The sequence below is a fragment of the Bolinopsis microptera genome, chromosome 13 (genome assembly GCF_026151205.1).
Source record: "Bolinopsis microptera isolate Bmic1 chromosome 13, MBARI_Bmic_1.0, whole genome shotgun sequence".
Lineage (NCBI taxonomy): Eukaryota > Metazoa > Ctenophora > Tentaculata > Lobata > Bolinopsidae > Bolinopsis > Bolinopsis microptera.
Genome location: NC_087084.1, coordinates 2,818,843 through 2,843,706, shown reverse-complemented (window position 1 = coordinate 2,843,706; position 24,864 = coordinate 2,818,843). Strand labels below are relative to the sequence as shown.

Below are 24,864 nucleotides of genomic sequence, written 5' to 3'. Positions count from 1 at the left end.
CGAGATAAAGTATGAGGGGGAGGGGAGGGGAAAGAGAGGGTAAAATACCGTGTCTCGAGATAAAGTATGAGGGGGAGGGGAGGGGAGGGGAAAGAGGGGGTAAACACTGTGTCTCGAGATAAAGTATGAGGGGGGAGGGAGGGGAAAGAGAGGGTAAAACACCGTGTCTCGAGATAAAGTATGAGGGGGAGGGGGGAGGGGAAAGAAAGGATAAAACACCGTGTCTCGAGATAAAGTACCGTGTCTCGAGATAAAGTATGAGGGGGAGGGGAGGGGAAAGAGAGGATAAAACACTGTGTCTCGAGATAAAGTATGAGGGGGAGGGGAGGGGAAAGAGGGGGTAAAACACCGTGTCTCGAGATAAAGTATGAGGGGGGAGGGAGGGGAAAGAGAGGGTAAAATACCGTGTCTCGAGATAAAGTATGAGGGGGAGGGGAGGGGAAAGAGGGGGTAAAACACTGTGTCTCGAGATAAAGTATGAGGGGGAGGGGAGGGGAAAGAGAGGGTAAAACACCGTGTCTCGAGATAAAGTATGAGGGGAGGGGAAAGAGGAGGTAAAATACCCTCATTCATCTGGTCATGATCTATTTCTAAACAATTTCAATGATCTTATTACTCACTACTCAGTAGTTTTTAGTCTACAGTATTGTTCTCTTGCTACGTTTACATCATCCCAATAATACACACCGCGTATAATGTTGAATGAAAATTGCACAAGCTACTTAATCATGTATTGCACGTGAGATTTTATATTTCAGAAGGTAACCGAACAACAAGAAGAGAAATGTTATATTTTAAAACTAATTACAACACTACAAATGTTTATTACATTTATTGAGGCTTAGGTAATGGGATGGAAATTGGAAAGGCTTTAACCAGGTTTAGCCAGTCCAGACCCTGGCTCCATAGTATGAAGGACTTGTTTAAATTATAAATTAGAAGTTCGAATATAACAATCTGGAAGTTTTTAATTTTCAATCGTTCAACAGGCTTGCTGTAACAATGCAATCCTGCTTCTTATTTTATTTTATATTTATTGAAACGAAAAAGTTGGAACATCATTGCATGCGAGGAGAACAAACTTCAAACTTTATCGTCAGATATTCAACTCATTTCAAAAATCAAATCTAAAATTTCATTCAATAGTCAGTATATAAACGTCCATGTCATCACGGATATTCACGAGAAGTAATCACGAATAGTCGAATATTCATAAATATTCACGAGTAATCACGAATAGTTGAATCTTCACAAATATTCACGAGTAATCACGAATAGTCACGAATAGTCACGAATATTCTCTAAATCATTCATCACATGTCTGAACTAGAAGTGCTATCTGTTTCCGTTTTCCGCCACGTTGTTATAATAGCCCTGTTCCGTGTTGAGAACCTCCTCGCTGTTTCCTGAGGCCCCGTTATCTTCTTGCCATACCTGGTATGCCTTATGCCATATTTCGTAGGCTCCTGTTAGAGAAGGGGGTCAGTAAGATATTATTGTAGCTAGCAGGAGTTACCCTCTGAGGGCACGGCGAGAAGGCTTTCCGCTTAAAAGTGGTGTTATCAAATTTCAATTTATTATTATTATTTTTATCACCGCAAGCTCTTTAAGGTCTAGTAACAGCACTGTAACACGTGTTGTTTTAATAGAAATCCCGCTTTTTTCTAAATTAGTTGCTGTAATAATTCTACAAAGTCTGTATTTTCAGTATAGTGGCAAATTAGATAATCAGTGAATTACAATCAATATCAAAGTTAATATAAATAAAATATTGGGAAGGCTCTTGTAAGAGTGAAGCGAGGGGCCAGCGTTGTTAAATGTTAATATGACAGAAGTTTCCACATTATAGCACATTTTTGTGCTGTTATGAATTTAACCATTATGATAAATATTAGGGTCATCAATTGGCAATATTTCAGTTCAACCCCCAGATATAGTATAGTTTAATTAGTAAACTTTGACTTTGAGTTGAATGATGTGGCTGTTTTCTCTCGGATTACGTCAAAAATAGCGATTTTTATATATTATAATAATGGTGGTGAAACCACGCCGTTAATATCTGTGTACAGTTAAAGTACAGTTAAAGTACAGTTAAAGTCCATCTCTAGTCCGTTTTGCTTAATAGAAAGTATAGTCAGATCCCGAAAAAATAATTAATTGTACGTGTTTAAAAGCGTATAATATTATCTGGTAACTAGATCCTGGCAACCAATATCCTGGGTTGTTATTGACGTAAACGAGACAGGGAGACGGAGAAAACCCACAAGTAATATAGTTAGTACACATGATAATATCTAGTTAGTAGTTACACTTTACACAGGATAATATCTCTAGTCAGTATACACTGTACCATGATCAGATAATATCTACTTCTCATTCAAGTTCTCATTTACTGCAAGCTAACTTATAGACTGGTACATAGCTAATATTATTGTGTCATATCTTGATAGCAATATGTGTGATAGTATGGTTTTTATGTAATATTAGTTGGCATTGGTCCCATTTGCCCTAAATATTGTGATTTTGGCATATTATGTGGTATAATTATAGCAGACCACGATCCCTATGTAATCTGTATAGATCGTGACGCGTGTGATATCAGTGTTGGCTATAGATCAAGACTAGTTTATCAAACACTCCGTACTTGCTAACTACATATTATCAAGACTAGTATATCTCTGATATATCTAATATCTATCTATAGACTGTGCCAGTTAACTATAGGAATCTACCTACAGGTATATTTGGGTGGACTTGTTGCCACTTGTCAAGAAAAAACCAAGATAAGATCAGGACTGCAACTGGTGCGATTGTGACTGAAAGCCGTGAAGACTTAAGAAATATATCTAATAATCAAATGACCGCAATAGACAATAGTCAATACAGTGATCAACATAACGATTTATGGAGCAGTATGTTGACTTTAAGCCCTTATTTTTTCTCAAGATTATTGCGACAAACAGAACTTTGTATAAATAATTAACAACCGTATAATGATTAACAACTAATAAGTTTGTGTTGAATTACCTTGTGTTTGCATTTCTTCGATCAGGAACATAAATGAGATCAGTAATCTGAAAAAAAGTAATTTTAAAAAGGTTTAAAACTGTTGTTAGTAGTTACTGTGAAACTGCCAGTTACTTGGCAACGTGATTGAAATGAAGCAAAAGCTTGATTCTTATACAGAGAAGTTTCTAAAGTTTCTTAAGTTTCTAAAGTTTCTAAAGTTTCTAAAGTTTAAATGTACTTAAAATTAAACGAAGAGATATAAAAAATATTTTATTGTTACTCACATCAAGGAGAACGTCATGGTTATTCAATCTGTATCTCGACCAAACTACTTGTATCCGTTCACTTCTTCCCTTTTATACAAAAGCCATCTTATTCTGCCCTTTTGTTTCTGAACGTACAATTTTTAGCACTTCCACGACGATACTTATTTAAAGATATCTTTTTATCAACCTTACCAACACCAAGCAATTCGACACTTTCATTTTGTAACGTCAGGGAGGGGTGGAGGGAGGACTCGATCTCTGGAGCTGACGTGTTGAATGACTGGCAAAGAAACAGAGATACATTCTCTTACAATACTTAGCAATGCAGCAATAGTACGTACTGTATACAGTATAACGGGGACATGTTAAGATATGGTGCCTTGTAGTATGCTTATTGAGAAGAAAGTTGTAGTATATTTATTACTTACTAGAGTAATTATAGAGTTATGGATGTGGAATCTGGTGGGGCTCACTTTAAAATCATCCCATCATATTCGCAAACAATTTGTTACACATTTACTAAAAGAGGTTATTATATGGCCTAGTAATTTGTATGAGGTTGTATAAATCATAAGCTCCCATGATTTGAATATTATGATATTAAATTTAATCATAGCATAGGAGGACTCATGCGAGATGAACGATTCCGACGGGCACTATTGGTTTTGGCAGGTTGCATTTTATTAACATAACTGTTATATCCTGAGAATAGAGCTTCTCCAAATCATATTACATGACAAATTGAATAAGTATGTCTTTTTAAACTGAATTCAAGTTGAAAATAAAACATTGCGATAATACTAATAGGTCTCATTAAATCGATCAATCATCTTCTATAAGAAAATCGCGCAAATAAAGTGAGCACAAATATAAGTGAGGTTTAAATTTCATTTAATAAGGTATATTCATTCAATATAATATTGAAGGTATATAAGGTAGATTCATTCAATATCGAATATTGCAAACCAAGTCTAGACGGTCTAAAATCGGTGCCTTAAGAAATAAATGCAGGACACTGACATGAAGTTAAATAGCTTAAACAACGAAAAATTATTCGGGTCCTCAGACTTTTCGACCAATGAGATTTATATACATCTTGGCAAGGAAAAGAAAATACAGTATTAGGTATTAAGTACCTCGCTCATATTATGCGACAAAGATTTCGCATAATAGATTGAAATTAAATCGGGTAAATTGTCACAAGCAAGAAGTAGAGGACATATTATAGAATTCTTTGATCCTTGTCTAGTTAAAGCTATTTTACCGTGTGGAAGGTCATTTATTCACAAGAGAATTTATTCAAATAGACAGTTTTTTATTACTGAACAGGATTGTACAAAAAAAAAAAGATTAATAGGTTAATACCTTAATTTGGTAATATGTACCGATACAAATTTTCCCAACACTTGTTGCACTTTGTCTTTAATTTCTTAATCGTAAACTACTGAGTACTGTCACGTGACAAGATTTCTCGTGAGAAAAATACAGCCATCGCGCATCTCTTTAGCCAATAAATAAGTAGCAATTCCCCACTCTCGAACAGAAGAGTAACTTGTCATGGAACTGGGCACTTCCCAGTCATTTCTGAATTGCCTACCTAGATTACATTCACAGTGAAAATCTAAAAAATCAGAGTTTTATGGCACGCGGCCAATATATCAAAACGACTGTAGTAAGTTTTCTAATCTTTCTAATCTTTCATCCTGTGATACGGACATACTTACTCTATGTTAATTTGTGTAACAGTGGAACTTCTACTGCCGGTCTAGTTTTAGTACGTTAAAATGAAAACCACGCCAGTAAGTTGATGTAGTAGTGTATTAGACTGTAGGCGTCAGGGGCAGCACTTTCACTTCTGCCAACTTTTTAAAAAGTTTACAGAAAAATTTTTCTCAGGGCTCATTACACATGCCTCTTATCATATAAAACGTGGTGAAGTATCTTATTTAGTGAATACTTGGCTGGTTAACAGTATACAGATATGACTGATAAGTGTCATCTATATGTTATCTCTTTATCTTACTATATCAAATTCATTGAATAATGTATTACGTGATCTGTGAACAGGTATATTGGTCTGGGGTTTTCGCTGCCGGATCGGAAATGAAACTATGCGGAGAGATAAGAGGCTGTCGTGGCGCCCCCGAAAACTCGTACTACGTTTTATAGATCTAGCGAACAGGATGGGCGAGGCTTATTTTCATCACAGATGAAGTTTTAGTTTAAGGCTTTGCCCAATCGATGCCAATGCCCATTTGACCAAAAGTTAAGGAATAAATGAACATAGATCATTCGGATAAAATTTTAAATTTACAGAGACGGTGAGGTATAATTTCAAACACGAATCAAAGAATTCTTGATCATAGAAAGGTTCACATTTTGGTCTGGAGTCTGTTGTTTGAATGTGTGGACTCATTTCATTTTGCATTTTGTTAATTACACTCCGTTTTCTTGATAAAGACGGTTAATTTTGGTGAAGGCTTCCCGCTTCAGCATCTTCAATTTTTACCATTTTGAAGGCTTCACCATCTTTAATTCATCGCAACCCCGTCTTTAATTTTCAAAGTGCAAGAATTCACGTTTAAATTACAAACTCCAGTAATCAATATAAATGAACATAAATAATTGTAAGAAAGTCAGTTTAGACAACTCTCTTACCAATTTGACCAACTCTCATAATGAGAACACGAAACTGCAACCCTGGGCATAAACGAGCGTGTGAAATGTGCTTTATTACATCCGATCTATTTTGAGATCTGTTGCGGTGTCTATAATTTTTCAAATTTTGAAGCCTTGCCGTCTTTAATTTTGTATTATTTGAAGGGTATCTTTATAAAATAAACGGAGTGTAATCGTTGTAGCTATGGAGCACATGGTTGTACCTTAAATAAGGTCTACCTGTTATATTAATGGAACACGCGAACATTAATTGGTAAATAATATCCGCGCGCGGCGGCGAGCTTTTAAATTAAATTAAATTGATTCCACGCACGACTCCGATCGATCGCGTGATTATTTAGTGGGTCCTGCATGATAATATAATATAAATGGCTAGCTTTTTTTTAGATCAAATCGATCGTAGATCAGATGACGTTGAATGATTATACGTTCACGGTCCATCCATTGTCACGTAAATTACTCTGACAGATCACTCAAAACCTTGGCAGGGAAGCATTTTAATGTCGTTTTATTTGGGTGATTCTGAGCTTAGGGGTCGTCCACATATTACGTAATCAGCTGAGGGGGGGGGGGGGGGCAGTGGCGTAACGAAAGGCCCCGCCGACCCCGCTGTGCGGGTGGTGGGGGGGGGGGGCTTGAATCGTCGTTTGAACGTTGGACAATTTGGATAAACCTAACTACTAGCAAAACTGCACGTTTTGATATAAAAACACACTTTTTTAGAGATATTACCGGCGTATCTTCTTAAATCATCTAATTTGGGCATCTAATTGTGTGAATGACCCTTTAATGGACAGCTCCATGCCGTCAAACACATAAGACAGCCTGAGCCATGCATGAGGTCTAAAATATGTAATACTATTTTAGACCTCATTTCAACTACCGAGGGCATTTCTGAATTTTTTACTTTTCTACCAACTAATTCCGATGGTACCGGTTGGCTGTAGCATGCCTGAGACTCGATAAATGAACCTCTACTGGACCTTTTCATTATTTATGTCAACTTGCATCTGCAAACGTTGTCTCACTTGTCATAGACTATTATAACTATCAGAAATTAGGGTTGAGAGCTATTCTGATTAAAGGCTACACAATATATCGGATCGATTACAATAAACAGTTAAATATCAATATCTTAACAAAGTCAATAAAGATCAATTAATATCAACAGATCATATCCGAAGTCGATTTACTTTTTACATGAACATATAAATTTACACTAGTCTTTAAGGTCCGTTTGAGCTAAATCTAAGGACAAACAACAATCTTAGCAAGGTCATCATCAGAAGGACACTGAGCTGTTTCTCTCCAACCGTCACCGATGAAAATTCCTCTCCCCGAACAGTCATTGACAAGTCCATATCCCATCATGCAGGCCGGATCTACCACGTTCCTAGGCTTGTACATAGCCTCAGCTTCAGCTCTGGACATCCCGTTGAGAATAGCCTCAGCGATCCTGGCCTCAGTTTCAGCGTCACATCTTTGATCCCCCCGGTCAGCACACCCTCCCCCGATAGTGAGTCCAGAACACATGTCGAACATGCAGTTAGCAAACATAGAGTCCCTGTCCATTCTCCCTGTGTAGATGCAGTTAGTAAAGTCACCCATATCTAAAATTAGGTTACATCTAGCTTCGTACGCTAGTTTCTCTTCGTATGGGATAAAGTCACAAGGTCTAGTTCTTTGAACAGGCAGGGATCCGTCTTCAGGTTCCAGATCACAGTTTTGTCCTACAGCCCACCTGTTACCAAAAGCAGAGCTGTCAAGGTATCCTGCAAAATCATTATCAGGATTACAGTCGGCATTACCACACATTCCCTGGACTCCAGACTGGCACTGAGTGGGAAGACAGGTCTCACTAGTGGTGATTCCATCCCACATGATCCTCACTCCAGTGTCCCCTAAGTAGATGAAGTACTTCATTGCTTTGTTCTCTATTCGCATTTGCCCTATGTACTTGGTGCTTCCTAGAGGCACAGAGAACTCTTGACCGTTATAGTTAATCCTGTACATCCTAAGGAACTGAACCTTCTCATTCTGGTAGAAGACAGTGATGCTGACAATACAGGACAACTGCTTGGTCTTGTCCCCGCACGCTTTGTAGGTCCCATAAACCATCCACTGTCCCCCCAAGTCCTCTGCTATGATGTAGTCGCAGGAGCCCATGTAGTCATACCTTCTCTGATCAAAGGTGATAATGTGAGGATCACCCCAAACTTTGCAGCATTGCTCTTCTCCCTGTTGAGGGTCTACCCCTCCCGTTACTGAGATACTGTACCGGTGAAAGACAGTGTACGAGCCCATACAACTTCTAGCCTCCACGCTCCAGTCACCCGAGTGAGAAGGTTGAAGGTTAGTTTGGAATTCCATCCCTTCCCCAACTCTTTGTCCATTGTGATACCAGTGGTAAACCAAACTTTGTCCTTGTGGAACAGTGGCTGATGCAGAGAAGACCTTAGACCCAACTAGGAATGAACCTCCCTGAGGGTAAGACGTGAAGTAGGGTTCAGCAGGGGTGTATGTACAGAGACCCCTTGATTCGACCACGACTCCCTCTAGACCCTTCTCACAGGTCTCCTTCCTCATCGTGCACTCGTTAAAGTAGGAGCTGCAATCACTGGCACATACAGGGTCGAAGGAGTTATCACAGTCCCCAGGACAAACACACTCATAGTCTCCTGTGTACATGTCTGGACTGCAAACCTTGGGAGCAGCACAGTTGCTGTAAGCGCAGATATCGTAGATTCTGAGGTAAGCCCGGTACTCGTCTCTGTTACCGTCAGCTCCAAATGCCACGCACACGTACCAACCTTCGTGTTGGTAATACGCCTCGTCAATCACCTGTATCACCTTTTGAGTTGAAGGAGATGCTCCACCTATATCCTCTATCAGTGCTTCTGCTTTAGCTTCCAACTCGGGCATCACAACCACTCTGATAGCGTCGGCAGCTGTACATGCAAACTGGGCACTGGATCCGGGTGCGACAGTTATGTTGCGAGGAGGGATAGTGATAGTCACTCTTGGGTTGAATCCTCCACCACCACCACCACCATCACCATCACCATCTCCGGTTGGGATCCCCTGCACGTCACACAAGTACTTGAGATCGTCTCGTGAGGCAAAGCCGAGTTCAAACCAGCATCTATCGAGGTTGGCACACATGTAGTTGGTATCCCCGCTGGAACAGTCCGAGGCCAGGGTCACCCCTAGGACAGACAGAAATAGCAGCACTTTCATGATGCTTGCATTAAACAATGAGAAGTAAAGTATTGTACTAATAATACTATTGTATAACTATATACCTGAGTAAACATCCGGCAAACTGTTCTTATTCGGACCGGCATGCCCCACGTGATTATTATATGCACGTGGGAAAATCACGTGTTACAATAATCCACAGGGTGTGAGACGATTTGTAATGTTACCAATGACCAAACATTTCTTTCGGCATAGCGGTTATAGTAAATATTTACTAACCGCTATGCCGAAAGAAATGTTGGGATATGACTGTTTATTTTGGAAGCCGCAGTATTTTTATTGGCCAATCGCAGTAACGGGCTGAAATAATTCATGCCTCCGGAATTGAGGTTTGAACTGACTTGGTTGGTCCGTTTAAAGATTTGAGTAGCGATGTGGGGAATGTGGTTATAAAATTATAACGGTATTAACAAAGAAAAACCCGATAATATCAATTAAATCAAGAGATTGGATAATTGACAGTTCATCCAGACAATTATAAACTAATGTCAGTTTAACAATATATAATAATTGATTCCTGGTGACGAACACACTCCAGGTGGTAATGAACCCTAACTGGCTAACTGATGAAACGAGTCCGTAGTCCGCTAAAAGTCCTTAGTCGACCTAGTCCTATAAGTTCTTCGTAGAATCTTCCAATTAAGGGCAAATAACAGTGTTCCTTCTCTCCTCCTTAGTCGGACATTCTGCTTTTATCGTCCAGTTGTTTTCAATAGTTATACCCCAGTTCGAACACTGAATAACCATGTTATATCTCATCACACAGGCCGGATCAAGTGCTACTGGCTTGTACTTTGCTATCGCATTTGCTTTTGTCATGCCATAGTCGAGGATAGCTTTAGTAATCCTGTCCTCAGTTTCAGCGTCACATCTTTGATCCCCCCGGTCAGCACACCCTCCCCCGATAGTGAGTCCAGAACACATGTCAAACATGCAGTTAGCAAACATAGCGTCCCTGTCCAGTCTCGCTGTGTATATGCAGTCAGAGAAGACATCCATGCCCAAAATTAGGTTACATCTAGCTTCGTGCGCTAGTTTCTCCTCGTATGGGATAAAGTCACAAGGTCTAGTTCTTTGAACAGGCAGGGCTCCGTCTTCAGGTTCCAGATCACAGTTTTGACCTACAGCCCACCTGTTACCAAAGGCAGAGCTACCAAGGTATCCTGCAAAATCATTATCAGGATTGCAGTCAGCATTTCCACACATTCCCTGGACCCCAGATTTGTAGTCATCGAGAAGACAGATTTCACTGGTGGTGATTCCATCCCACATTATCCTCACTCCAGTGTCCCCTAGGTAGATGAAGTACTTCATTCCTGTATTCTCTATTCGCATTTGTCCTATGTACTTGGTGCTTCCTAGAGGCACAGAGAACTCTTGACCGTTATAATTAATCCTGTACATCCTGAGGAACTGAACCTTCTCATTCTGGTAGAAGACAGTGATGCTGACAATACAGGACAACTGCTTGGTCTTGTCTCCACACGCTTTGTAGGTCCCATAAACCATCCACTGTCCCCCCAAGTCCTCTGCTATGATGTAGTCGCACGATCCTATGTAGTCATATTTCTTGCCGTCAAAAGTTTCTATGTGGGGGTCTCCGTGAACTCTACAGCACTTTTTCATTGGGTCCCCACCGTTACCCCTACCATCACCACCACCATCTCCACCATTTGTCTCTCCATCGCCTCCATCATCTCCATCATCTTTACCTTCAACCTGAACATTGAAGGTGTGAGAAACTTCAAACCTGCCATTGCAGCTCGTAGCTTTCACCTCCCACTCCCCAGTAAGGGAAGTGAGCAGGTCTGTTATCAACTCTGGTCCCTCCCCCAACAGTTCCTCTCCTCGGTACCACAGGTACTGTACACTCTGCCCATCTGCAGCTGACACAGCAGCTGTGAAAGTGAACCATGACCCTTCAGTATAGCTCCCATCTTCAGGATTCTCAGTGAAATATATTGATTTAGGACGGAAGGAGCAATGACCCTGAGATGCGACGTATAGCCCTTTTTGTGCCTTCTGACACGCCATCTTCAGCATGAAACACTCGTTGATGTAAGTGTTGCAGTCGCTACCACAAACAGGTTTGTATTCTGCAGCGCACTCACTAGGACACTCTCCCTCAGTTTCACATGTGTAACTACCCGAATATTTGTCTGGGTTACAAACTTCCGGAGCAACACAGTTGGATGTTTCGCACACATCAGTTACAGTTAGGTAAGCCCGTGCTAGAGCATAGGACCCACCTTCTTGCACTGCAAAACACGTGACCCAGCCCTGGTCTTCATGTCTCACATCATCAATCACTTCAACCATGAAGTTTGCATATCTTCGTTGCCCGTTGCCCGTCCTCCATTGCCAATTCTGCTCTGAAACATATCCACCTTGGCAGCGTTCTGTGCGGTACAAGTAAACTCAGCGGTCTCCCCAGATTTTATGAACCGATCTTTCGGGGCTTGAGTTATCATGATAGGCTTCTGCACTGCTGATACGGACGACAAAAGAAACCCTTTGGTAGATCCTGGTACCCCAGCAGTATCCAACCCTCCAACAACGATTCTGCAGAGAAAATGCAGCTCATCTTTACTGGTAAAGTCTAATTCTTTCCAGCACGTGAAGACGTGATCGCACGCGTAGAACATGTCACCCTTAGGACAGGTTTGAGCGAGGATCACACTCAGGTAAGCACTCAGAATCAGAATCAACCTTTGATTTGATTGGGAACTGGGTTTTACTACCCCAGTTAATGTTTACTAAAAATAGATATTGAACAGCAATTTAAAATTGTAAATATACATATAAAAGTATGTATATAAAGGCTGCACCAGCTGACTAAGAGTAATGAAACAGCGATCTCTGAACAAGATTCGCCTAAAACCAGATTAATCCCTTGAAAACTATACAGTTTTGTATAAGTGAAATAAAATGGTTAGATCCTTCGACAAAAACTAAGCACACAGAAGACAAATACTCATAGAGCTAAACTTTTTGATTTGCTCACAACACGAAAAATATTTAGAAACTCATTTTTGCCTCTCAAGGCTACAAATCTTCCCTTCACGAATGAAGAGTTTTTTGTCCTTCTCAATACCAGCTCTTCTTTTTAGCTCTAGGACAAGTTCTTTACGCTGAGCTCTCTCTTCTGCTGTACGATCTGGAGCTAGGAACACCCTCTTAAATCTCTCTGTTTCACACAGTTTACTCGACTTCTTCAGTATTTGTTGCACAATCGAAGAACTGGAAAAGGAAACTTTAACCGGTCTTGCAGCTGACGGTGATTTCTTGCCGATTCTACAAGCCTCAACTCGGGGTTTCTCTCCCAATGATTCCAATACTTCAGCGACTTTTGTATTGATCTCCTCATTGACCTCCTCGCATAGCCCAAAGACCATTATGTTCCTACCCAACTCCTCCTCCAAAGCAATTTGCTTGGCAACTGATTTAATGGATTCTGTAGAAATCGCAGCTGAGTTCTCGATACTACCGGATTTCACCACATCGCTAAAACTTTGTTTAACTGAACTGACTTCTTTCTGAACACCCTCAAAAAACTCAGTCTTGAGATGTTCGTTAAACTCTATCGCCTTAGAAAGTCCTTCTTTTGCAGATAATAGTTGCTCCTGTAGTTTTATAACTTGGTCCTGCAGCTGTATCATACCGGACTGATACTGACTAACGTGTACCCTCTGATTTATGATCATGTTATGCTGTCTCTCAATGAGCTGCATGGCTTGCAAAAACTTTGCCGCTAAATCCCCCTTGTTACCAATTTTGTTCACGCTCTCATGATTTAGTTCTTGGACACAATCGACTTTACACTGTTTCACGGTATCAAGTAGGAACTTTTGTCCATCGGTCTCTACTAAGTCAAATTTGAAACGTTCTGCTACTGTCGGCATATCGTTGATCAGTTATACACAGTGTATAGTATCCGTAAAACAAGCTGTAGCTGCGAGTATGAGATAGTTGTTGAGATGATAAGCGCTGCTGATAACAGAGGCACAAATTAGCAACGAAATAAAAGCGTGTATAACTGCACCTCATAGTCACAAGTTTACTAATGTCCATGTATTGTTAGAAAAGTGTTTAAATACTACAATTTGTTGCATGGTAATGGTGTGGGGCCGCGACGGGCCCGTTTAATTTTATGTAATCGGCACTTTAAGAAAACAGCCGATAGTCGGCCAGTCGTGTCAGCATTTTGTTTTCCAAAATTTCTTACCTGAGCTGTTCGAGCGATGTGTTATATTGAGAGTACCTAGCAATATCATGGTCCATTTGCATTGGTACAAGTTGGTAATGGTGCAGCAATGAACAATGAGTTAGCTTTTGTAATGCGTAATGTTTAGCAGACTTTAGCTCTATATTTAGATAGTATTGACTGTTTATATCAAAATTTGGAAATGGCTTTTATTTTCAAACAAACTGTAGGTAGTCGTATTCTGAGTCACTTATTATTGGAAGTGTTCGTGTCATTTAAAAGAATTGAAACTCCAGGTTGAAATAATAGATTTTATTAAATCTAAAAACTTTTGCTTCAATTATTGTTCATGAAGCTATTCTAATTGAGAAAAGTGATAATACATGTTTAACACATCTTATTTAAAATTAATAATCAATATATTTTGAACCAATAATTGATAACGAATTTTACTATTAAATTAAAATGTGTTGTTGCTTATTTTGAGTTTGTCCTGGATGATCAATATCATTTTTGGTAACATATTTTATTTTAATCAAATCGCAATGATTCTATGTATTATAAATAATTTGCTTTCTAATTTTGTTACTGGGCCGCGCTCAGCCTGTCATTCCGCCAAATCTTTATTTATTATGTTAATGAACATAATAGCCTGGGGTCCTCAGGTAATAATTTTGTAGATCTTTAAAATGTTTGATACGTAGGATTCTTAATTAAACTGATATACTCTCTTTTTAAAATGTATCAGATTCTGAGAACTGGCTTTTCAGAATTTGGTCATACTCATTGTAACCGATCACGGCTGAATTGTTGAATCAAAGTTCAAAATGCAAACATCCTAGTCTTTGCATTATCTCTTTTAGCACCTAATTTGCTTGATCTGATCTTCATAATCATTTACATCGTTATCTTCAACTTTATTTTCTTCTTCTGATCATTTTATTGAACAATCACTGTATTCCTATTTTAGAACACCAGTCCTTCAATCTTCTGTAGTTTAAGGGGCACCCCATCTTAAACAGTAAATTAGCTCCATGATTTTCAAAATTATTATCACACCCTTTACGGCGTAGGATTACTACTCGAACTGCAATTTTTCAACAAATCAGCACTGCTCTGAGGACGTTTGGTATTGTTGTTGGGTTCAGGACTGCCAGCTCGAGTGGGACTCCCCGCTGAAGGGTTGTAGGATTGAGACCTGGAATACTGCCGTGGGCACTTCTTCCCGAAATTGGGAGCACACGACGCAAACTTCTTGCTGGACCCCCCGGCGCTATTATCCAAGACCGCGGAGCAGCTATACCGTGCAGTTACTGACATACTCTCACGCCGCGTTCTAGCCTGTTTCTCCTTGACAAACCCACAGGAAACACGGTGCATGACCTCGTAGAAGTGGAACTTGGTGAAGCTTGTCAGCTCAGTGCTCCTCATGATCAGGATAGCTGGGTTGAGGGCGGCGTTAAAGTACACTACAGTGTAGTGAGAGATGAAGAAGAGGATCAGGTAGACGTCCTTGTTGATGTTCTCTTCACCGTGTATTGTAGTGTACAGGAACATAACACCTCCAAACACTGTGAGATGTGTAATTAGTTGACAGTGACTCATCAAACACTGTGAGATGTGTAATTAGTTGACAATGACTTATTAAAATATTTCTAAATTATTCACCGAAACATTTAGATAATTATTAATTAACTTTCTCAATGGCTTGTCAATTGATTACGTATCAGGGGTTGAATAATCAATAAATTATGTGAGAAATGAGAAACCTGCAAAGGTAACATTACAGACGAGAAACACCACGCTGAGAATAATGATGGTTCTGGTGGTCCTTGACATGGCCGCTTCTCTCAGTGCTCTCTGTTCTTCAACCGTCTTACCGTGCAGCATCCCCCGTGATCTCTGAACAAAATGTATCATTAAAACTTAAAACTACCATAACTATATGTTACAAGTACCAAGAACGCAGTGATGTTGGGTAGTTTAACGTTATTTAACATATTCGTTACCGAACACTTTTGCTCTTTCGTAGGCCATGGTATTAACAAGACTCTTCAATTAATGTTAAATCAAGTCTTTGCAATGAATGGTTATAGTGTAATAATTTTGTTGGTACACTGCAGATATATGAAAATGTCTGTCTGCAACTGTTATTGAATCTGATATTACAAGACATTAGCTGCAGACTATTTTAAAGTACACATCTGATATTACAGGACACTGGCTGGACAATTTAAAAGTACACTTCTCATGATGGCACGTTAAATTTAGTTAGCCCAAATCACTAGCACTCATGTCAAGCTGCATAGAAATGAGAACTGTGGGGTGGGTGGTACGGAAAGGTGTGGCCTGTGTGTTTGTTGGTATCCCACACCCAATAAAAAGCACTGATTAATATTTTCTGGGTTCTCCGATAGACCTGAACATCAAACCAGCGTCCGTAGTTTAAATCGAGAGTTGTATTCCATATTTGGTTCAGGTCTAAATTGGTTTAAGATTAATGGTTGCGACAAAGGCCTCGCAGATTTTGGTAGATTCATTGGATGATGACAGAGTAAGGGCTGAAATATGAAACACATATAAGGCCAAAAAACTAAGGGCTGATAAGGCATATCTGATAAATAACCAGAAAATATAAATGTTATTTAACTCACCCTAAGACAATACATGGTTACGCCCAGGGCCATCATGACCACCACCGTTGGAACCACGTACGGTATACCGTACACTAGATCCGCTGGAGCCATGCCCACGATACACTGGTTTACTGTTGAACACTCTATAGCCTTCCGGTTATCTGCACGGGGAGAAGTAATGTTAATCATTAATATAATAAGTAATATATTTTATAAAGTAATATAAAGAGTTATCATCATTCCCGGTTATCCGCACGGGGAGAAGTAATGTTAATCATTAATATAATAAGTAATATAAAGTGATATAACATAATATAAAGAGTTATCATCATTCCCGGTTATCTGCACGGGGAGAAGTGATGTTAATTATTAATATAATAAGTAATATAAAGTAATATAACATAATATAAAGAGTTATCATCATTCCCGGTTATCTGCACGGGGAGAAGTGATGTTAATTATTAATATAATAAGTAATATATTTTATAAAGTAATATAAAATAATATAAAGAGTTATCATTGTTTCCAGTTATCCGCACGGGGAGAAGTGATGTTAATTATTAATATAATAAGTAATATATTTTATAAAGTAATATAAAGTAATATAACATAATATAAAGAGTTATCATCATTCCCGGTTATCCGCACGTGGAGACCGAGAAGTAATGTTGATTATTAAAGAGTTGTTAATAAGAGCTATTATTGGTTTTAACACATCATATATGTCAGAAGTTGTTTTTTCTAAGTTTTATGGGCTCAGGGAACTTCGGAATATCAGCTGAAGACAAAAATGAGCTCATACTAAGAAATTACCGCGGACAGAACACTCCTTTTAAAAAGCTTATTAAATAAATGTAATAAAGCACGTACTCAAATTTAGAAAGAGATAACATAGAGAGTAATACAATCGGAAAGAATATTGATTCATAGAAGAGTTTCAATTTAATAAAATCATGTCATTAAACTTAAATAATCAATAAATTAATTGTATGTGCTTACTAAGAAAGAAGAGCTCTATCCCTACGTAGATCATAAAAACAATCCAGAAGCTGGAGTAGAGAATAATCGATATTAAAACTCGCTTGTATTTAATCCTGCATTGGGATAGTGATATAATCTGTTAGCATTATACTATTTTATAACTTTATACGTATTTTATAAGTACAAAAAAGAGGAAGTGGTGGCGTGCCACAACCACTGTAAGTGTAATTGATTACATTTGACGAAACTTTCAGGAAATCTAAGTTTGATCCATATCTATAATCTCTGAAATTTCTGTGCAATTCTAAGAAGGATTACGTGATCAGTTATGAAAGAGTTGCGTGTGGGCAGCACCACTCATGTAATTGTCAATGACATGAATACCTGTAAAAAGTAAAAAACAGGTAAATACCTGTAAAAAGGTTTAAAATACCTGTAAAAGGTTTAAAAAACAGGTAAAATACCTGTAAAAGGTAAAATACCTGTAAAATACCTGTAAAATACCTGTAAAAAGGTTTCCAAACAGCAATAGCCCGTGAGACGGCCAGCACAGCGTTCAGGAAACAGGAAACCCTGGAAGTTACACTGAACAGAGTCACCAGGAGGTACAGGTAAACTCCAAACATGTCCTTGTCTATACGCGAAGTGTTCCTCTCCACTTTGTACTGGAAAAAAGAGAAGTAATGTTAATTATTAATATAATAAGTAATATAATATAATATAAAGTGTTCCTCTCCACTTTGTACTGGAAAAAAGAGTTTCATTAGTCAATTTTAAGTCGATCAGCTGGTTTTGTATACGAAATATTTGAGTCTGTCAATTATTGGTTTTTTAATCTTTATACAAAATAGACATTGAACAAAATTGAGATTGTGCAATTTACTTTTAGCATTTTAGCCATTAATCAGGATTATATAATGGACAGTGATGTTAGAAGAATATTATCACAAACTGGTAGCTTATTAAAAGACATATATTATTAAAAGCTCAATATATTTGAAGCTAGATTTATCGGTATTATATTACTAATAGTAATAGTATATTTGAAGCTGAAATATTTGAATCTGAAATATTCGAAGGTGGATATATTTAAAGCTGTTTATATCGGTTCCCCCTCTTAATCTACAATTACTCTCCTGTCATGATATAACGAATATTTGCTCTGCTCTTTTATGCGAGTGGTCACTAATAGTAATAGTATACATTGTAAAAGTCACGTGTTCCACGTTGAGTACACAGCAATTCTATAATCTGACTCGTGTCAGCATGAATGGTACCCATCTGGTATCAGTAATTAAAATATTCCATCCATATTAACATTAATTACCGTCCATACAATACAATTAATTAGCATCCATGTTCTATTAATTATACATGCTTAAACCAGAGTTGCACAGGATATATGACTTCATCGCACATTGTGAACATTTCTAATTCAACGCATACCAAGCCCACATTTCCATAACGAGGTGATAAAAGTACATATAAAGCTACTTGAAATCCTTCAGGCAAGTCGATAACTTAATAACTACCCTTCTTCTTTTTAAATTATGGTTTAGAGGTTGGGTTAGGTTCATATCAGGTTACTAAAAACTCAATAAAAACTCAATAAAAACTCAATAAAAACTCAATAAAAACTCAATAAAAACTCAATAAAAATTCAATAAAAACTCAATAAAAACTCAATAAAAACTCAATAAAAACTCAATAAAAACTCAATAAAAACTCAATAAATACTCAATAAAAACTCAATAAAAACTCAATAAAAACTCAATAAAAACTCAATAAAACTCAATAAAAACTCAATAAAAACTCAATAAAAACTCAATAAAAACTCAATAAAAACTCAATAAAAACTCAATAAAAACTCAATAAAAACTCAATGAAAACTCAATGAAAACTCAATAAAAACTCAATAATAATAACCCCAAACAAACCTCTACAAGAAGGAAGGACACCACTTGAAGAAGCGCGGTGAGTGATCCGATGCTGTCGACTATTGCAATACTTGAGTACAGCATAGACACTAACTTAGTTCTGGACGTTGAGTAGTATTTGAACACAAAATAGTTGCCCAGCATCGCCGCCGCAGCTATCAAAATGTTTGATATTATCTGGAACCAATACATCTGAAGCTAGATTGTATGTGCTGTTAGCTGTTTATAATGTTATATTATCACTTGATCATAAGGTTCATGTGTAATTTAACAACTGTTTAAAAAATTCGACTATACACTAGTTAATCAAATGTTTATAGGAAGAATATAAAAGTGTAGGTCATCAAAATGAATTTCAGCATGAATTTACAAACATAAATTGAAATTTGCAAAGTAAAGTTTGCAAGAGTTTCGATAAAGACGTGTAATTTATAAACGTTTGATGAAATAAAGTTGCCGTGTATTGTCTGTTTAGAGGAATAAAATGCAGTTTATTGGCTGTTTAAAGCAAAATTAATTTTAAATTGTTCTAAATACTATAGAATTAAGCTTGAATTTTGGGGTTTTAGCAGGAAAAGCCAATGAAAAAGAGGAATTTCTTCAATTGTAGCACATTTTAACTCGTTGCCGACAAACTTATTCTTAATTAGACAATGACCTCGTAGACAATGAACTCTTACAAATTAGAGGTTAACACTTAACACCTCAAATCCTCCACCTGAAAACTTAATAAACGCACTACTTCTGAGTGACTGGAGCTGAAGAGCGTCCTTATACTTATGAGTATTGCTGAAAGCACAGTGTAAGGCCTACACGGACCGCCTCTAACTAGCCAATCCCTGTTTACATGCCGTGTAGCAGGGGACTAGAAAGAGCTAAACTAGTAAGCGGGGCATAGCCAATACACTATACTCCCATCATTGAGTATATTACCAACCAAAAGGAAAATTTCCTTGTGTTTGGAATCTACCAAGACGAAAGTTGTACAATCCAGCGAAATTCCGAAGAATCGGAATATACTAGTTATAGAGACGGTGTTAAACTGTGAAACTGCAGACTGAAGAATGAGAAACATCTAACATCACAAGATTCCTCATCGCTGTAAGACGGGAATAAATATTTAAAAGCATGTCCGAGTCTTGAAAATAGGTGGAACAATATCTAGATGTCACAAGAACTGATTAACAGTAGGTGATTATGTTGATGTAGAAAGGGGAACGTCACCCTGCTAACGTATCCGGCGTACATTTTTTATTGAACTTAACTTTCAGCGAAATCAACTTATCTGTGGTGATAACTAAGGTATAATTTCAGTGGCTAAGAAAGTGATTTTTCAAGTATAAGAGGCAATTTATCTAACTTAATTTACCCATAATTACTTTCAAATTAGTCGTCGAATCTTTAATACGATCACATAAATTTGAACAAGGAACTGCAGCAAATAACTAAATAACGGACTAAGTTAAGTAACTATTAATAAGTCTGCTGATTGAGAATATGTGTACTTTAGTCTAACAAATTTAATACAAAGTTCGTGTCAACAACTCGTGCCTTAAAGTTACAGCTGGGGAGCACATATTTCTGCATTCTTATTTGCTTCCACGGTCTACCATAGCTCACAAAGGATTCTAAAAGTTACCAAATACTATGATAACGCGATTGTTAATTATTTCCCCGTTAAACTTAAAGTTGCTGAACGCTATGAAACTTGGAGCAAATCACAGTTCACACCGGCAGTAAATCTGATACCTGTCCATTATAATTGTAAGCTATATACACAGTAAAGAGGCGAGTTTTTGTGGTTCTACAACTTAAGATGTAGCATTGGTGGTTCATATTAACATTACGGGCCCAACTTTCACCTTCCCACAAAAAATTTTCCTCAAATAAATTGTTATATAGTAGTGTTGAAAATATTATTCAGTAAACATACTTACTGGAGTCTACAATTGTACGGATCCTAAGAAGCCGACCCCCACACAACGCCTGCCCGACAATTTCAAAGGATTCAACAAAATCTAACATGCCGATAAATTCAGCTCAAAGCGAAACGTTCAGGAATTATAGGAAAGACTAGATCTGTGGGCTGAATTGCATCAGTACCCACTAGAACTCACATGAAATTACGTTAATAGCTACACCAACAATATAAACAGTAAGAACTGTTCATAACGCACACTTCACACCTTATAAACACTTCACGCCTTATAAACATTTCACTATAACAAAGACAGAGGCCTGCAACAGCTGCAACGCAAAAACTATAGTCGAGCGGGAATGTCGGCATACAAGACCTGCCAACTGTTTATATAGTAATTAGTGATAACATATAGTTTATACTATATGTTACTATATAACTTTATAGCAGTTAGTATAAATACCAAGCTGGGTGGAGCAGTGTATTTCATTTGTAGCCACGTTATATCCAGCTGCTCTGTTACTGGGTCACCCTAATTAAAGGTATTGTACTTTATATCCAGATCTTATTAAAGATTGTGAGAAATGACGATGATGTTACAAATGTGCACCACTAAGATTCAAGAAGCAAAAGTGCAACCCTTTGTCCAACATCAAATCAGTGCTAACTACTCAGTTGAAAGTTTTCAATAATAAAGCAGTGCAAATGTGATAACTCACAACTCAAGTTTTTTACTGCTGGCGGGAAAACGTGAGCTTCTATACTCTATAGTGCACTTGTTTATAATTGGCGGTTTGCATGGAGATTCTCAGTCAGTTCATTCAGTAAAAAAGACAGTTGCTATTAGTATTACTATTAGATAGTGCCAATGATTAGAAAGCTATGGAATAGTCACTGCAAGATGTTTGTTTCGTGTTAGCCGACGATCAGCAGAGAGATAACGCTAAAGTCAGGGCGCCGATAAGATTACACCAACATGATGAGAACCATAGTGGTGAGACTGAATCTACCGACGAGTAGGGTATTGCATGCAAAGAGAACCGCGCAGAGAGAGAGAGAGAGAGAGAGAGAGCCATGAGTGACTGCTCTCTAAAGATATTCAGCCAACTTCCTTAACGCAATCGCAAACATTTTTCGTCACAGCCCACAAGGGCATGAATTTAGTTAGAGGCTAACACTACCTCGGTATTATATATTTTCTTGTTTTCATGTAATTTGGTTCGTGTGGAACCTCCTTTGCGGGCTGGTACCAATATCTATTATCACTGGTGGTTGTAATGAGGTAGACAGTATAGACTGAGATGGATTTAATGAGCGGTTTTTGGAATGTTTTATGGATTTTTATCTTAATTTTTGAATGTTCCCGCCAGTACCACTCACGATGTAATTAAAAGTACATTTTATTCAATCTAGTTAAGTGTCAGATCAACGTTTAAGTGTGAAAACTTTGTTAATCATTTGCATGTATATCATAAACAAAGCTTATCATCAAACAAATCAACGTATTCAACCCCGACCTAATGCACAAGAATTGATTACAGTGGCGACAAAGCGAGCTCCCAAAAATAGTAAAATGTATCAAAATTCTTCTTTTCGTTCTTTCAACACTTAGCTTGTTCGCGTGTTTTCATCCCGTACGGGACCTCTCAGAAAGACGCACGTTCCAGGAGAATCAGTGCGCTGAAATTAAAGAGACAAGAACAAAACAAGCCTCAGGCATCGACTAAATATTCGTATCCACCAGTGAACCTGATTCTTAGAGACCTCCTTGCCAGGACCAGGATTCAAAACAGCAACTACAGCTCAGGAGACATTAGAGGCACTTTTTCCGGTGCTACTTTTGTGGCGAAATTGCCGGAAGTGACCAGTGCAGTTCACCTAAAGTCGGACATAACGTGCTTCCGGTTAAATTAAGTCTGTCATCACTACATCACTGTTTCGAAAGAAGCACAATTGTATGGTGATCACGAAAGAGAAGGTGATGAACAAGTGTGCTTAGCTTCACCTCCTTACTTAAAATAAAAAAGCCTAACACTGCACCTTCTGCAGAAAATTTAGACCTTCGAATGCTTTTTAAAATTGCTCTATTTTAATACAAAAGGAAAACACTAATATAAACCGTGATAGAATTCAGTGGGTAGCAGTTGCCAGTACACTCATGTCAACATTAATACCACGTATAGCAATTCAAAGCACCCTCATTCCAGCGTCACAGTCCTGTATAAATTAGTGACAATTGCGAAGTTCTGGAAAACAATGTACGTCAATGTACGCAGGGAGGCGAATGACGACTCAGATTTTCCAGCGCCAAAACAGCCTACTACTTTATTAATTATCCTGACTTTTAGTTTTACGCGTACGAGACTAGCTGTAGTACTAGTATATAGTGCTGTGTGGGAAATTGAAATAGTCTTCCTGCAAATAAAAACCGCTGGCTGTGGCAACATTCCCCAGTATAATTGCTTGTCAATACCCAACTGTTAAATACCCCCGAGTTAACGAGCACAATCTAAACAATTTAAACGTGATCCACGGCTGCAGACCCATCGGAACGTGCAACCCACTAAAAAAGACGCTACTTATTGAAAGACAGGATCATCAGCAGGTCTGACTGGTATGTGTGTCGCTAAATGTGAGTGACGTTAACAGCGCTCGGAACCGGTCGATCAGTACGGTCCGTGCGTGGCAGACAGTGAGAGGGAACATCGGGACTAGGGGTGAAGTGGAGTGAGAGAGGAGAGGAGAGCGGGGTTATGGCACACGTACGTGTGGCTAAGAGTAGGGTTATGGTGCACGTGTATGTGGGGACAAGTGCACGTGCGAGTGCAGCTGTGATATGATGGGTTCTGAGCAGCTGTGTCGACTGACAGGGATGTTAATCAAAATCGTAAATTATCAGGGATTTGGGTAAATATTTAAATACTCGACTCGCCGTTGGTTCAGAAATTATAGCCATCGCCGAAGTACAATTGATGATCGTGGGTGTTTTAATGTAGTTGCCTATCCTAGTAGGATTCCTAAGCAGCTAATAAATCATACAGCTAGCTACTATAACGGTCTCACGCAGGCCGTTAAACTTAAAACAGTGCATGACAACAAGCAAGTGTGTCTACAAGCTACTGTTCACCTGAACCTCTTTTATACCTTTACCCCTCAAAACTAAAACTACCTTCCGACATTTCACCACCTCACTTTTCACTTATCACCAAATATTTCGACTGTTATTATAACCCAGAACATACTTTTTATTATGACTATGAGATTCTATTATTATCCCAAACTTTAACTGTGCCTCCTCACGTACTGATCCTGTCATGTCACCAACTTTAACTGCCACTACTTTAAAGTTTAGTGTATTAGTAATTAGTAATTAGTAATTAGTGATTAGTAATTAGTAATTAGTAATTAGTAATTAGTAATTAGTAATTAGTAATTAGTAATTAGTAATTAGTAATTAGTAATTAGTAATTAGTAATTAGTAATTAGTAATTAGTAATTAGTAATTAGTAATTAGTAATTAGTAATTAGTAATTAGTAATTAGTAATTAGTAATTAGTAATTAGTAATTAGTAATTAGTAATTAGTAATTAGTAATTAGTAATTAGTAATTAGTAATTAGTAATTAGTAATTAGTAATTAGTAATTAGTAATTAGTAATTAGTAATTAGTAATTAGTAATTAGTAATTAGTAATTAGTAATTAGTAATTAGTAATTAGTAATTAGTAATTAGTAATTAGTAATTAGTAATTCAAATTAGTAATTAGTAATTAGTAATTAGTAATTAGTAATTAGTAATTAGTAGTAAGTAGTAAGTTTAGTAACTCCGCGCCCACCACACACGTCCTATAAAATGTTACCTCTTACTATATCACGTACGGCTCCAAAAAAACAAATTTCAACGCTATCCCGATTCCTGGCCATCAACATCCTATATGTTTTGTACCTTTTGCAACTTTAAACTGTTATGATGAATAA

General features: G+C 37.9%; 1 protein-coding gene and 1 long non-coding RNA gene across 2 annotated transcripts; both read right to left on the bottom strand.

Annotated features, from left to right (window-relative positions):
- Positions 1 to 1,017: 1,017 nt before the first annotated feature.
- LOC134825574 (uncharacterized) lies at positions 1,018 to 3,349 on the bottom strand. The gene is made up of 3 exons (XR_010161572.1): positions 3,294 to 3,349; positions 3,028 to 3,074; positions 1,018 to 1,466 (listed from the first exon to the last, which is right to left on the bottom strand). It is a non-coding gene; the product is annotated as an uncharacterized LOC134825574 (long non-coding RNA).
- An 11,129-nt stretch (positions 3,350 to 14,478) lies between these two features.
- Positions 14,479 to 19,142, bottom strand: LOC134825446 (uncharacterized). Its single transcript, XM_063837622.1, has 7 exons — positions 18,971 to 19,142; positions 17,538 to 17,698; positions 17,052 to 17,146; positions 16,071 to 16,213; positions 15,186 to 15,318; positions 14,739 to 14,987; positions 14,479 to 14,591 (listed from the first exon to the last, which is right to left on the bottom strand). The coding sequence occupies exons 1-7, from the start codon at positions 19,112 to 19,114 to the stop codon at positions 14,479 to 14,481; spliced, it is 1,038 nt and encodes a 345-aa protein (XP_063693692.1). The 5' UTR covers positions 19,115 to 19,142.
- Between the last annotated feature and the right edge of the window lie 5,722 nt (positions 19,143 to 24,864).

Bases quoted from the DNA above. Each gene is read 5' to 3' on its own strand.
- LOC134825446 (XM_063837622.1), bottom strand. From the start codon at position 19,114: ATGCTGGGCAACTATTTTGTGTTCAAATACTACTCAACGTCCAGAACT. The intron at 15,319-16,070 runs GTGAGTTAAATA...CATTTTGTTCAG, and splicing joins TAACCATGTATTGTCTTAGG to AGATCACGGGGGATGCTGCA. The intron at 14,592-14,738 runs GTATGTCAGTAA...ACAACCCTTCAG, and splicing joins GGCTAGAACGCGGCGTGAGA to CGGGGAGTCCCACTCGAGCT.